Source organism: Theropithecus gelada, chromosome 1, assembly GCF_003255815.1.
Source record: "Theropithecus gelada isolate Dixy chromosome 1, Tgel_1.0, whole genome shotgun sequence".
In the NCBI taxonomy this organism is placed as follows: Eukaryota; Metazoa; Chordata; class Mammalia; order Primates; family Cercopithecidae; genus Theropithecus; species Theropithecus gelada.
The window spans coordinates 10,255,756-10,270,708 of NC_037668.1; the positions used below are offsets into that span (position 1 = coordinate 10,255,756).

Consider the following 14,953-nt stretch of genomic DNA (forward strand, 5'->3'; position numbering starts at 1 on the left):
TGATGATGGGAATGTAAATTACCACAGCCACTATTGAAAGCAGTATGGCGGCTCCTCAAAAATTAGAATTAGAACTACCATATAATCCAGCAATCCCACTTCTGGATATATATCTAAAGGATCTGAAATCAATATCTTGAGAAGGTATCTGCATACTCATGTTTATTGCAGCATTATTTACAATAGCCTAGATATGGAATCAACCTAAACATCCATCAACAAATAAATGAATAAAGAAAATGTGAGATACACACAATGGAGTACTATTTTATGTATATATTCTATAATACTATGTATACATATATTACATTATGTACATACTACATTATGTATTATGTATGTATATATACACAAAATACATAATACATATTATATAATATATAGTTATAATATATAGTGTAATTAATATAGTGTTATATATAGTGTAAATACAATACTATTACAATATATAAACCATATAATATATAATACTATTATAATATATAAACTATTATAATATATAAAAGTATATATAGACATACACACACACACACACAATGGAATACTATTCAGCCTTTAGAAAGAAGAAAATTCTGTTATTTGCGGCAACATGGATGAGCCTGGGGGACATTATATTAAATGAAATAAGCCAGGGACAGAAACACAAATAGCACATGATCGCACTTATATGTGGACTCTAAAAGAGCTGAACTCACAGAAACAGAGAGTAGAATGGTGGTTACCAGGGGCTGCAGGAAAGGGGATCGGAAAGACGTTGGTCAAAGGTTGTGAAATTTCAGTTAGACAGGAGGAATACATTCAAGAGATCTATTGTACAACATGATGACTATAGTTAATAACAATGAAATGTATACTTGAAAATTGCTAAGAAATTAGATTTTAAGTATTCTTGCCACATAAAAATAATAACTATGTGAGGTGATGCATATGTTAATTAGCTTGATTTAGCCATTATATAATATGTACATAATTCAAAACGTTATGTTGTACACCAGAAATACATACCATTTTTCTCAGTTAAAAAATAAGTAACAAAAATAAGTTTTTATAAGCCAACATAACCTTAATACCAATGCTTGTTAATAACAACACAAAAGTCTATAGACCAATTTCATTCACCATGGATATAAAAATTCCAAATAAAATGCTATCAAATCAAACCCAGATTTTTATGGAAATAACAATATGCCATGAACATATAGTACCGTAATTTTTATCTATTATGTATGTAAAGATGTTCCCAGGAGATTATTAAAATTAAAATTACTAGGTTCTACTCTCAAAGATGCAGTTAGGATGGAGTAAAGGAATGTGAATTTTACTAAGTCCCTCCTCCCACCAGACACCCTTAGGCAATTATGACATATGTAGTTATGTGGGATGAGAACTAAACTTAAGGAAACCATGAATTTTTTTATAGAAATGCAAATGCAACTTGTGTTGTTAAATCAATCTCTATAATTCAATATATCAACAAAAGAGGAAAACTAACATATATTAGTCTCCAAACAAATGAGAGTTTAAAAATTAATAAAATTTGGCAGCAATTAACAATAAAGTTGATGGTATGGCATATAATTTTCTTTACTATTAATATCCAGAAACCAGAGGCTCATCAAAATTAATCAACTTTGTTTAAATGTTTATTGAATTCTCATAGGGGTGGGGAAGTTGGCTCTTGGTTACCCAGTATTAAAGCTTGCAACAAAGCTATCATAATTAAAATAGTATGGTACATGCATAGGAATAATTAAGTAGGTGACTGAAACAGAATACAACATTCAAAATTGAATTCAAAGAATAAATGGGTGCCTAATATGCGATCTAATCGGCACCCAAATTCAGTGGGGAGAATTAATGTTATATTTAATTAAAAAGTACTAGTAACATAGCCTATCTGGACAAAGAAAAAGTAAGACCTTTACATTATACTATATAAAAATACATTTTAGATAGATATCTAAATATAAAAAAATCTATAAAAATATTCTAAGAGAATGCATAAAAATATATATGTATATCTCAAAGTGGAATCAACCCAGTAGAATCAATAACATAAAAGCCCTTAAACCATAATGGGAAAAAAATAACAGAGTTTTTCAAAAACTGTTTAAAAATAAGCTGTAACATACACACAAAAACGCACAAATAGCACAAATCAGACACTCCTGTAAGTACCAGCAGGTCAAAAAGAGATGGTCTCCGGCTTCCAGGAAGCCATCCTCATGCTTCTTGCCAATCACTACTGCCCCAAAGGCAGCCACTATCCTGTTCTGTAATACTTTAGTTCAGTTTTGCCTGTTTTTAAACTTTATGTAAGCTGGATTACCTTGAGAGAGCCTTCTAAAATGAAAGGAATCTTTTCCTTCTCTTTTTCTTTTTCTTGATCTGATATCTCTGTTTTGCTGATTCCTTTGTAACCTATAATCAGACACAATTAAACTTCTTAGTAACTCTTAAATAAGATATCATAGAAGGACCAAATCTCTGGGTTAGATGAGATCTCAAAGGCTTTCAAGTTCAACTTCTCATTTATTTATCTCTGATTTTTTTCTTGCCATCTCTAGAAGGAACATCTGAAATGGGACTAAGCCACATCAGTGACGGGGAGCTCAGTTTCTGGGGACAGTTCATTCCATTCTCAGTGTGTTGATACGTTGCAGCTTTTATTGAACTGCGGTCTCTCTCTCTCTAAAGCTTTCACCTAATAATCCTAGTTTACCGCTTTAAGACTACACCGAACAAATCTAACGTTTCCATCCACATTGAAGCCCTTCTCTTGCCATTGTAGTCATTCTATTTTGAAGACTTATATTTTTCTGTACTTGAGAGACCTGAAATTGAATGCAATATCTACCAGGTACATCCAATACCAAATTAACCATTATCTAGATTTTCACAGGTTTTTGGTCTTTTCAGTAGTATTATAAAGAAAAGGCAGTAAACTCACATTTTTTATCTTACTAATAGGCAGGTGTGGCCCTAGATGTGAGTATTAGAGGGCAGCCCTACCCATTTTTTAAAAAAATGTAGTCCTATCTATTTCTTTTTCTTTTTCTTTTTTTTAGGTACTTAATGCTCTCCTTCTGGGTCCCCATCAGGACCCAGAACTGATAGATTATACAACCATTTTGGTCGATATGGTAAACGGTTCATCATTAACTTGGTTTTATATGGTTTACTTTAAAATCATGCCAGGTACAAACTCCTTTGGTAATTGATAGAGGTTGCCAAAATTTTGGAAGTTATGTAGCGTTGCTCCTTTATGAGAAATCCCTCTCACTTTGGCTATAATAAATGAATATTCTTAACAAGGAGTCCATTTTCTTTGAACAAACAATGAAATATGATTATTTTCTAGATGAATTATCTCATTGTTTCACTTCTTTATCAAGTATCTTTCTAAAAGTCTATTTTACTCTGTCACCGTCTTCCCCTTCTGCCCACAGCCTCAAGGCCACAATAACACAACATAACCACCACAACAACATCATCATCAACAAAGGTATATATTGATCCAATATCCTGTCAAGTACCGGCCACAGGCCTCCAAAAATCTCTTTCCCTATTATCTTTAGATTCCTACTCCCAGTTAGTCTTGGGACCCTTCTGTATGCTGTTCTAAGAAAGATCTTGTTTTAATCTCACTTTTGGATTCTATAATTGTTCAAATAGATATCTATTAACTCTGAATTTACTTCTTATGTTGTCAACAAATCTTAGATAGCTTAATTTACCAATCCTACCAATAAAGGCATTTGGCATTTCTCTAACATGTAACATTTGATCTGCACAACAGATGGAATCTTCCAGATTTGACAAGAAGTGGGGTCAATATAAACAAATATTCTATTATTGCACTCAGGTACAATCCCATATTTGGAATGCAGCTACTCTATTTACTAGAGAAAGTGAAGAATCACAGGAACTTTTTTGAGTAATTCTTTTTAATGCTGAAATATTCAGAGTCTTGATTAAATTAAGAGATAGAAGAATGTTCTTGAATTTTATTCCACGTGTAAGTTGAACTGGTTACTTACTTTTAGATTTTTTAAGGGAAAAGATTTTGCTAGCAGAAGTAAGTCTGGCATTAGCAGATTTCAACTCCAGCTCAGCTTTGGTCCTGATGATTTCCTCATTCATTTTAGATTCCTGATATATAGCTTCTTCTTTTGTAATCCAATCTTGAATAGATTTTGCAACAAGTTCCAAATAATTCCTAAACAAAACAACAACAAATGTCAATTTACTATGAAAGTCAATAAATACTAAAGATATTGACTGTGTAAATAAACTTTTTGCTCATGTTGCAAATATAATGAGTTTGAATATATCTTAGATGTATTTTGCACAAAATAGTCAAATACAAATATCCCATGAGCATATGAAAAATGCCCTTCATCCACAGTTAAAGACATGTAAATTTTAAAATGAGATCTTTCATCTGACTCACTAGGCTTTGGGTTTAAGAAATAAAAAAAGAAATGAGATCTTTCCACCAAAGTGAAGGATTAACAAGTTTAATAATACCAAGACGTAATGACAGTTTGAAGAGATGATCACTTTCACCACTGTTAGTTGGAGAATAATATAATGCAATCTCTTTTTCAGGCAATTTTATAGCACATTAGGAACTTTTAAAATTGATGACCAGTTAATACTCACTGGATTAACTAAATCACTATAGCTTTGCTATGAAGCTTACTGACCTTATGAATATGCACATCTTAAATACTATTCTCTAACTGTTTGTGTGTTTATGCTTTCACTGGCAATTTGTTGCTTACCAACAGTCATATTTGTTCCCAAATTCATTCACATCATTTATACTGACTAGTGTAATTATTTAAATTAGATGTTATATATACTTATATGAATGTCCAAAGAGAGTTGTTTCTGAGGACATTAGTTTTAAGATTTAGATTTCACAATAAAAATTAGTTATTGTCAAATTATGTGAAAGTGAGGCTTAAAGTTTTGAAAAAATAAAGCTAGATGGATTATATACTCAGGTTGTTTAATAGTTTTAATTCTTCATCCTTTTTGGAGAAATAAACTATAAATGTAAAATATGAATTATGGGGGTACCCAACATCTTCATTTAGAAGGTAATAGATATCTCAAACTCAACATGTCCCCAAATGAACTCTGGATCTACTCCAACCTGCAGCATCCAAATTCTCTGGCATTTTTAGTTGATGCAAGTCTACACTTCTAGTTAAACAGGTCAAATACCCTGATGTTCTCCTTTATTACTCTTATTTTCTATTTTCTTTTTTTTTTTTGAGACTGAGTCTTGGTCTGTTGCCCAGGCTGGAGTGCAGTGGTGCAACCACTCAGTTCACTGCAACCTCCGCCTCCTGGGTTCAAGCAATTCTCCTGCTTCAGCTTCCCAAGTAGCTGGGATTACAGGTGCCCGCCACCATGCCCGGCTTCTTATTTTCTTATATTCTTCCAATCTGTCAGGAAATCTAAATTACTGTGTAAAATTATTTAAAAATAATAAAAAATGTACTTATAATATATTCAAAATCTGCTGACTTCTCACTACCCTTACTGTTATTGCCCTGGTCTAAGCCATTACCATCTCTTGCTAGGATTTCTGCAATAGCCTCCAACTGGTTTCCCTGCTCCTACCCCCAAAGTATATTCTCAACATAGCAACTAGGATGATCCTTGTAACTCTTAAGTCAGATCATGTCTTTCCTCTGCTCAGACCTTTTTAATGAGTCTGCATGTCAAATAAAAATCAGAATACTTACAAGTAATCTACACCAAGGAAACATAGACTTATATATACAGCTCAAGCAGTCTTCAAATGAGAGAGCAAAATAAATATTAAGCATGCAATGATTCGGAAAGCTTACCACACATAGGTGCTTTCTGAAATATTTACTCACAAACGTAATCCAGTTGCATAAATCAGAGAAATAAGACAACATTGGATATAAGTTAAAAGGTCAAGAAAAAAAGCAGTACGATTTACAATTAAATGTAACTATGCTATTAATTTGTGATTAGAAACTATTACTTTACAATGAGAAACAACAGTTCTAGACAATTCCAAAATGAGAAGTAGGGATTTGTTGGGGGTAAATGGAATTATGTTAAATTAAAATTTTTTTTTGCAAAATAATATTAATACTCATTAACTCCAGATATGAGATAAAAATATATCAGTTATTTAAAAGGGTAAGTATAACCTCTAGCAGAATATAAATAGAATGTATAACTTTTTAAAATTCACACACTCAGAATAAACTTAGAATATTCAGTCTAACAAAAGAAAATAGATTAATACTACATAGAAATTTATTTATAAAATTAAATGGTAAGAATAAAACAAAATGCATTACCAATAAAAGTAAAAGTGAATGGATTAAATTCTTTAGCATTTAAAATACTAAAATTTATTTTAAATTATTATTAAAATCCTTTAAAAGACATAGGCTATCAGAGTAAAAAAATGCAAGCTACTATTTATTTATTTATTTTTGACAAGGTCTTGCTCTGTCACCCAGACTGGAGTGTAGTGGTACAATCATGGCTCACAGGTGCCTCAAACTTCTGGGCTTGAGAAATCCTCCGAGCTCACACTCCCAAGTAGCTGGGACCACAGGTGTGCACCACCAGACTCAGCTAATTTTTGTATTTTTTTGTAGAGACGGGTTTTGTCATGTTGCCCAGGCTGGTTTCAAACTCCTGTCCTCAAGTGAGCCTCCTGCCTTGGCTTTCCAAAATGCTGGGAATACAGGCATGAGCCACTGGGCTGGCCTCAAAGTGCTATTTAAAAGAGATGTACATACAAACGAAATTATGCAGAAAGGTAGAAGTGTGGCAGATGGCAGACTAAGAAGCCAGAAGCCTAGGTCTTTGATGACTTTTACGAGCGGTTGTACTAGCTCTGAAGCACTGCCCAAGTCCAGATTTCTTGCTACAGGAGAAAAGTAGTCAACTTTACATTAACCTAGTGAAATACAATACCTACCTGACGTATAAAATGACTGGGAAAGTTATACCAACAAATTCTTATATAAAGAAAGACTATCCAAAAATATTAATATCAAACATTATTAAATACAAGGTAGAAAGTATTAAAGGGAACACAGAGGGACATTTTATCAGATTGATAAAAGTCCTCAATTAAGAAGGATTCAGAAATAAATTTGCACACACGTTACACATGTCAAAATAATAGAAAGGGGAGTAGATAAATCCATAATCATAAAAAGATATGAAAACATCCTTCTCATAAACAGACATTAATCATGAGAATACTCTGTTTAATTTTATGCCAATAGACTGGAAAATCTAGATGTCATGCATGATTCCCTAGAGAAATAGAAATTACTCAAATTGATTGAAGAATTAACAAATCTAAATAGAGGATTACTTTCAGAAGAATTGAAAAAGTTACAGACAATTGATCCTTGATCTCTTCATATTACCATTTCTCTCCTTGGGCCATGTCATCTAGCCCCTAGGAAGCCATAAGCTCAAAATGATTTTCCCTGTGAAGTAATGTGAAGGAATTACATTTAAATCTTTAAGCAATTTTCAGTTGATTTTTGTGTATACTTTAAGATAGTAATTCATTTTTTGAATTTTATTTTTAAGTAAACAAAAATTGTAAATATTTATAATGTACAACATGTGGTTTTGAAATCTATATACTGTGGAATGGCTAAATTGAATTAATTAACATACATACTATCTTGCAAACTTATTATTTTTTGTAGGGTAAGAACACTTAAAATTAGGAATCCAATCCTAGTGCTATTGTATCACTGTCTACTTCTCCTTTAGTTCTGTTAATATTTGCTTTAGGTTACTTTGCTGTTCAATGCTGTGTACATACATATTTACAACTGGTGTATCTGCTTGGAGAACTGACCTTGTCATTATATAATGATGTAGTCATTATAAGTCTTTCTTTATCTTTTGTAGCAATTTTTGATTTAAAGCCTATTTCATATGATATAAGTGTAGACAACCTTGATCTCTTTTGGTTATTATTTGCATGGAATATGTTTTTCTCTCTCGTCACTTTCACCTTGTTTGTGCCCTTAAATCTAAAGTGAGTCTCTTGCAGGCAGAGTATAGTTGGATATTGTTTTATTATCCATTCATCCACTCTGAACTGGGGAATTTAATCCATTTAATGTAATTATTAATAAACTGTTGCCATTTAGTTTATTGTTTCCTTTTTTACCCTCATTCTGTGACATAGTATATTACATTTATTGATGTGTATATATTGAACCCTTCTTGCATTCCAGTTACAAATTCCACTTGATTGTGTTGAATAATTTTCAATTTTGTTTCACAGTTCTTTTGTTTCTTTCTTACTCTTTTCCTGTCTTCCTTTTTGACTGGCTGATTTTTTTGCAGTGTAATTGCTTCATTCCTTTCTCTTTCTCTTTCATGTGTTTCTTATAGATTTTTGCTTTGTGGTTACATAAAACACCTTACATGTATAACAGTTCATTTTAAGCTGATAAAACTTGACTTCGATTTTACATAAAAACACACATTTGGAGAAGTTTTTTTTTTTTCTTTTTCCATTTTTTAGAGATGCGGTCTTGATATCTCATCCAGGCTGGAGTACAACTCCTAGGCTCAAATGATCCTCCAGCCTAAGACTCCCATGTAGCTGCGACTCTCCTCTCCCAACATTTTATGTTATTGACATCACTATTTACATATTTTTGTAATGTGTATCCATTAATGAATCATCACAACTAGTTATTTTAATACATTTGTCTTTTAACTTTTATGTTAGTGTTAAATGTGATTTATGAACCACCATTACAATATTAAAGTATCCTGAATTTGACTATATACTTACCTTTACCTGTAAGTTTTATGCTTTTATAAGTTTTCACATTGCTATTTAGTGTTTTTCATTTCAACTTGACAGCTCCCTTAGAGTATTTATTGAAGGGCAGGTCTGATGGTGATGAACTCCCTCAGCTTTTGTTTGGGAAAGACTATCTCTCCTTCATTTCTGAAGGCTACATTTGCTGGGTACAATATTCTCAGTTGTGTTATAAATGCATTCCTTTGGTCACATTTATATTTCCTGAATTCATCATGTTCCTTGAAGTTTTCTGTTGCTGTCTTTGCAGTTTAAGAAGCAGTTCTCTCCTCCAGTCTTTACTGGCTAGATTTGGTATATAAAAAGGTGTTCAACACTAATCATCAAGGACATGCAGATCAAAATGACAATTAGATATCATTTCACTTATACTGAGATGGTTATTATAAACAAAACAAAATAAAACAAAAGATATCAAGCATTGGAAAGGATGTGGAGAAACTGGAACCCTTATATATGGTTGGAGGGAATGTAGAAAGGTGCGGCCACTATGGAAAATAGCATAGAGGTTTCTCAAAAAGTAAAAATAGAACAACCATATAATCCATCAATCCCTCTTTTGAGTATGTATACAAAAAAAATAAAGATCAGCATCTTGAAGAATTAGCTGGACCCCCATCTTCATTGCAATGTTTTCCACAATAGCCAAGATAAAAAACAACCTCAGTGTCTGATGATGGATTTAAATATGTGGTATATATGATGGAATAGCATTCAGCCTTAAAAAAGAAGGAAATCCTGCCATTTGTAACATGTATAAACCTAGAGGAATGACAAATACCGGCTGATTCCACTTATACAGGTTATCTAAAATAGTCAAATTCATCGAAGCAGAGAATAGAATAGTGGTTTACAGTGGCTGGTATGGGTGTGGGGAATTGTTTTTCAAATATCATTAATAATATGGTATTGTGCACTTGAAGATATGTTAAAAGAAGGGATCACGTGTTCAATGTTTTTAAAAAACAACAACACAAATGAACATGAGGACGCTTTTTAACATAATGGGTATGTTTAGTACCTTGGTTGTGGTAACGGTATCATGGGTATATGCATATGTTCAACCTCTCAAGATGTGTAAATTAAATGTGTACAATTTTATGTATATCAATTATACCTCAATAAAGCTAAAAAATACTTATCACAATTTCTAAAGAATGAATCAAACAACATAGCATGTAACTGTCACTAGTGAAAATAAACAAAATGGAACTCAAAGTAAAGAAACTGAAAAAGAGAACATAAAAGGACAAAATTAGGTGATTGAAATCAATCTAAAAATATGTACTAAATTCCCAACCAAGAGGCAAATATTGTCAGACTAAATTTTTAAAAAAATCCCAACTACACATATTTTACAAGTTATATGTGGGCAGAAAGGATACGCTAGATATAATATTAAAGAAAAAGGTTTGTATAATTTATCAATGTCAGATAAAATGTATCTGATAAAATCTATACAGATATATTAATGTCAAACATATCAACATTGTTATCAGACAAAATAAACCTGAAATCAAATGGTAGTCCTAGAAATAAAGAGGAACATTGCATAAGGATAAAAGGTTCATCAGGAAGATATAACAATTCTAATACTGTATTTGTTTAATAATATAACCTCAATATGCATGAAACCAAAAACTGATATAATTATAATGAAAAACTGACAAATTCATCATCATATTGTGGTTTTTTAAAAAAGGTTTTTTTCTCGTTAATTAATGGAATTTTCGAACAAGTCCTCAAAAATCCAAAAGATTGTAGAAGATTTAAAAAATACATCCCTACAGTCAGAAATTAGAGAATATTCCTTCCTGTCATACAAATTTTAAGCATTAAAAAACTGACTACATATTAAACAACAGAGCAAGTATCAACAAATTTCATAGCCTCAGTATTCCATAGAACATGTTACCTGACCACTATATCTTAAAACTATAAACTGTTAACAAAAATGTAACACATAGCCAAGTGTTTAAAATGAAAACTCACATTTCTGTGTAATTAATGGGTCAAGTAAGCAAGGATAATGGAAATTAGAAATGTAAGATAATAAAAATACTGTCAGATACTTTGAGGTGTTGCTAGGGAGAGATTTTGCCTTAAATGCTAATGATCAAAAAGCCAACCAAAACTAACAAAAAACAACTCGAAATCACAAGATAAGATTTTAATTTAAGAAGTTAAAGAACATCAGAATAATCCAAGGAAGTTAAAGAGGAGAAATAAACAAGATGATGGCAAAATCAAATAAAATAAAAGGAGAAAGAATCAGAAAGCAAGAACAGATTTCTTAAAAATATTAGCAAGACTGGCAAACCTTTGGCAAGTTTGATCCAGAAAAATATAGAGAAATCGTACATTAAAAATGTTAAGAACAAAAAAGAGTATAGACACATGTAACACACGTTTAAAAGGTAAGAGAATATTTTAATCAACTTTATGTCAATACTTTTGAAAACAGGTGTAATGGTCAAATATCTGGAAAAATATAAATTATAAACTTAATTAAAATTAAATAGAAAACCTGAAGAGTCTGATAATCATGATAGAAGTCGTGTCAGTAATCAAACATCTTCCCTGGGCCATATGTTTTTATCTGCAAACTCTACCAAATGCCAAAGGAACATATATCTTAATTTTCCACGAACTATTTCAGAAAATTAAAAAATAGAAATAAAAAGGGAGAACATTTTGCAGTTAATTTATGAGGTTAATATAATCTCAATACCAAAACCAAATAGGAATATTTAAAGCAAGGAAACATTGTAGCTGAATCTTGCTCATGAATACACATGAATACACATATTCTAAACAATATATTAGCAAACAAATGTGGCAATTATAAAGAAGGTAGCATAATGGACAAATTTGGCTTACTACAGGAATGCAAGTTTGGTTCAACACTAGAATGTCTGTCAATGAAATCAGTACTTTCATAGATTAAAGAAAAAAATATAAACACCTAAATTGATCCAGAAAAATCATCTTATTGATATGACTTAATGACCATCTATGACTGAGAACTCATAGCACACTAGAAATAGTTTTTTTAACTTAATAAGGAATATTTATGTAAATCCTAGAGCAAAAAAAAAAAAAAAAACCAAAACCATTTAATTGTTGAATATTCAAAACATTGCCTTTAAAATTTGGAATAAGACAAGGATTTCTCCTCAAAATTAAATTGGAGATCCTAGCCAGCAAATAAGGCAAAAGTATAAAATGTTTAATTATTGTTAATGAAAAACAAAACAATGACAAACACAGCTTAACTGTTCAAGGTGTTATATTAGTATACCTACCATATTCCTTTCATAAAATGACCTTAAAATGTGTGTGTGTGCCCACATACAGCATATTCCCCCAATTATTATGTAAGTCCATTCTGTAAATCTTTCCGTATTCTTTGAAACAAAAAAAAAGCTATACAAATAATACTGAAAATACATTAACCAGTATTGAAATAACAATGAAATATCATCATACTTAATGAGAAGAGAGAACAAAGTTTTAAGACAACAAGAAAATAACTAAGGAGCTGGAAAGAAAAAAAAAATCACTGACTCCTAGGCTCTCAGTTTGCTGGAAACCTGACTGCTCTGTTGGTATATTACTCAGCTGACCTATTTTTGAATCTTCCCCAGATAAAATAGAGTTAAAAAAACCAACATGCAGAATGTCATGTTTTATAGTTCCTACTTGAAATCTTTTGGAGACAGTTTTACTGGAATCGAAATGAATCAAATGTAATTTAACAACATCCTCACTGGATTCCATGAGGGCAAGAATGATACCTGTTTTCTTTAGTGGTAGAGCTCCAATGCCTATACAGTGCCCAGCACATGCTGACATTCAATTTAGTGAGCTGAACTGAATCTATAGTACTACACAAATGTTTTCATCGAGCTGAACCCACTAGCTTAGGCTAAGAAACTAACACCTAAGTAACTAAGTAACTGGCAAGCTAACTAAACCCAACTAATTAACGAAACTTTCTAAATTTGTTACCTGAATCCAACATTGGAGTGAAGAGCAATGTTCCAATATTCACAATGCAAACGTTGTCTATTCATTGGATTGTGAAAGACTAAAAGTAAAGAGTTGTCTTGGGTGTGGTAGTAAGAATCAACACACCTATATTGCTTATGGGCTTCTTGAAGGACCTGAAAATAAAAATAATTGCATTGTAGAATCTTTTTTATTTTCCCAAAGAGAAAGGTCTCCTACTAGGGCATTTCTCTACTCCCTTTTTCTTCCTACATTTACCTCCACATTGTTAGTCAAGTTGAAATTCCCAGAGGATTCTTTTCTAGCTACTAGAAGGTGAGAGCATGAATGGTAGGTAGCTTGGGAAGCATTTCAGCAACACTTTAGAAAAACAAATACTAGGCATCAGGCAGAGAGGCATTTGCTACAAGTGTTCTTCATTAAGGTTGGTAGGTAATAATTAAGCACAGCAGTCATTTATCTAGCATTTTCCGTACCTTGATATAGATCATCTCATTTTATCATCATTAAAAACTCCAGATAAATAGATGCTATGAATTAAATTGTATTCACCATCCCTATGTATATGTTGAAGCCTTAACTGCTAGTGTGATGGTATTTGGAGATGGGGCTGTGGGGAGGTAATGAGGTTTGGATGGGGTCATGAGACTAGGGCCCTGAAGATAAGATTAGTGCCCTTATAAGAAGAGGCAGCAGAGAACTTGTTCTCCCTCCCTCTTTCCCTTCTCCATCCCCGCTCCCTCTTACTCTCTGCCATGTGAGGACACAATGCAAAGGCACAAGCCAGGAAGGGAGCCCTCGACAAAACCCAACTATGCCAGCACCCAGACCTCAGACTTGCAGCCTCCAAAACTGTGAGAAAATTTCTGTTGTTGACGCCACTCAGGCATGGCATTTTGGCATGGCAGCCCAAGTGGACTAAAACAGTAGGTATGATTATTTTTCCCATATCAAAATTAGAATTCTCATTTTTTCAGCATAAGTTGGGGCTAAGAGAGAATAAGGGACTTGTCTAAGAACACTGTGTGTTATGGTGCCAAGGCTCATCCCTGTTTTCCAACTCTAAATTTTACCATTTTGCATTCTGTCCACTATACCACGCTGTGTTAGATGAAGTGAAGTGAGTGGTCTTTCTGACACATACCATTTCTACCTGCCTTCCACCTCTGGACCTTTCTAAAAATACCATCCTCAGCATGCACTGCAGTGGCAGCCACCAATAGAGAGGCACCGTGGGCAGCTGCTTATCCTGTTTCCTTTGCCAATCAACAATAAGGAAACTTGTCGATAGGAAAAACAAATTAGACAGCTGTGAGCTTTTGTTTTCATTTTCAGTATCAATTTGCTGAGGCAGCTTTTGGTTTTCTATTGTTTGCATGATCTGAAGGCACGGAATAATATGTTAGAAAAGGGCTGCTTTAATTTTGCTTTCAATTCTGCATTGGTAGCATAATCAAAACAATACATTTGCTTCCCCAATTTAGTCCCCTGAATGAGTATCCTTATGGAGTGGCACTTTTACATCTGTTCCCTCAGAGCCAACATAAGAAACATACATGTGGTGAATATCTTTGCATTTTAAAATGTTGCTATGTAGGGTATCATCTAGTACTTATTGATGTTTTTTTGAAAAGCAAATTTTTCTGACTATAAACCCAAAAAACCATTGCATTTATGATGAATATATATCCTTCCTTGTTTTAGATAGTCAGAGCTTTGAAATCTTTGAGTTTTCATATTTGCTTTGGGGTGCTAAAAATATAGCACTAAGTTTCTCAGAACTATAGCTGCTCTCAATCAATATGTAAAGTTTTCATATCTTATTTTCTCCTGTTTTACTAATTTGTGCTTGTCTTTTATTCTGTATTAATATTATTGGTTACATTAGTTATTTAGTTAAGTTTTCCATTAAAAATGAGTACCTATTGTGTGGCAGGCACTGTGCAGGTACTAGGAAAACAAAAATAAACAAAACAGATAAGATTTTCCTCTAAAATATGATTAAGATCTTTTTTGTTTTTGTTTTTTTTTTTTGAGAGGGAGTCTGGCTCTGTCGCCCAGGCT

The 14,953-nt window shown here is 32.5% G+C and overlaps 1 protein-coding gene across 1 annotated transcript in view; it reads right to left on the reverse strand.

Annotated features, from left to right (window-relative positions):
- The window catches only part of SPAG17 (sperm associated antigen 17), a 232,641-nt gene that overhangs the window by 101,150 nt on the left and 116,538 nt on the right, over positions 1–14,953 (reverse strand). The window contains exons 18-20 of the mRNA XM_025390599.1: positions 12,890–13,044; positions 4,041–4,219; positions 2,330–2,421 (exon numbers count right to left, since the gene is read on the reverse strand). Of these exons, the coding sequence (XP_025246384.1) occupies positions 2,330–2,421; positions 4,041–4,219; positions 12,890–13,044 (426 nt within the window). The remainder of the gene's footprint in view (positions 1–2,329; positions 2,422–4,040; positions 4,220–12,889; positions 13,045–14,953) is intronic.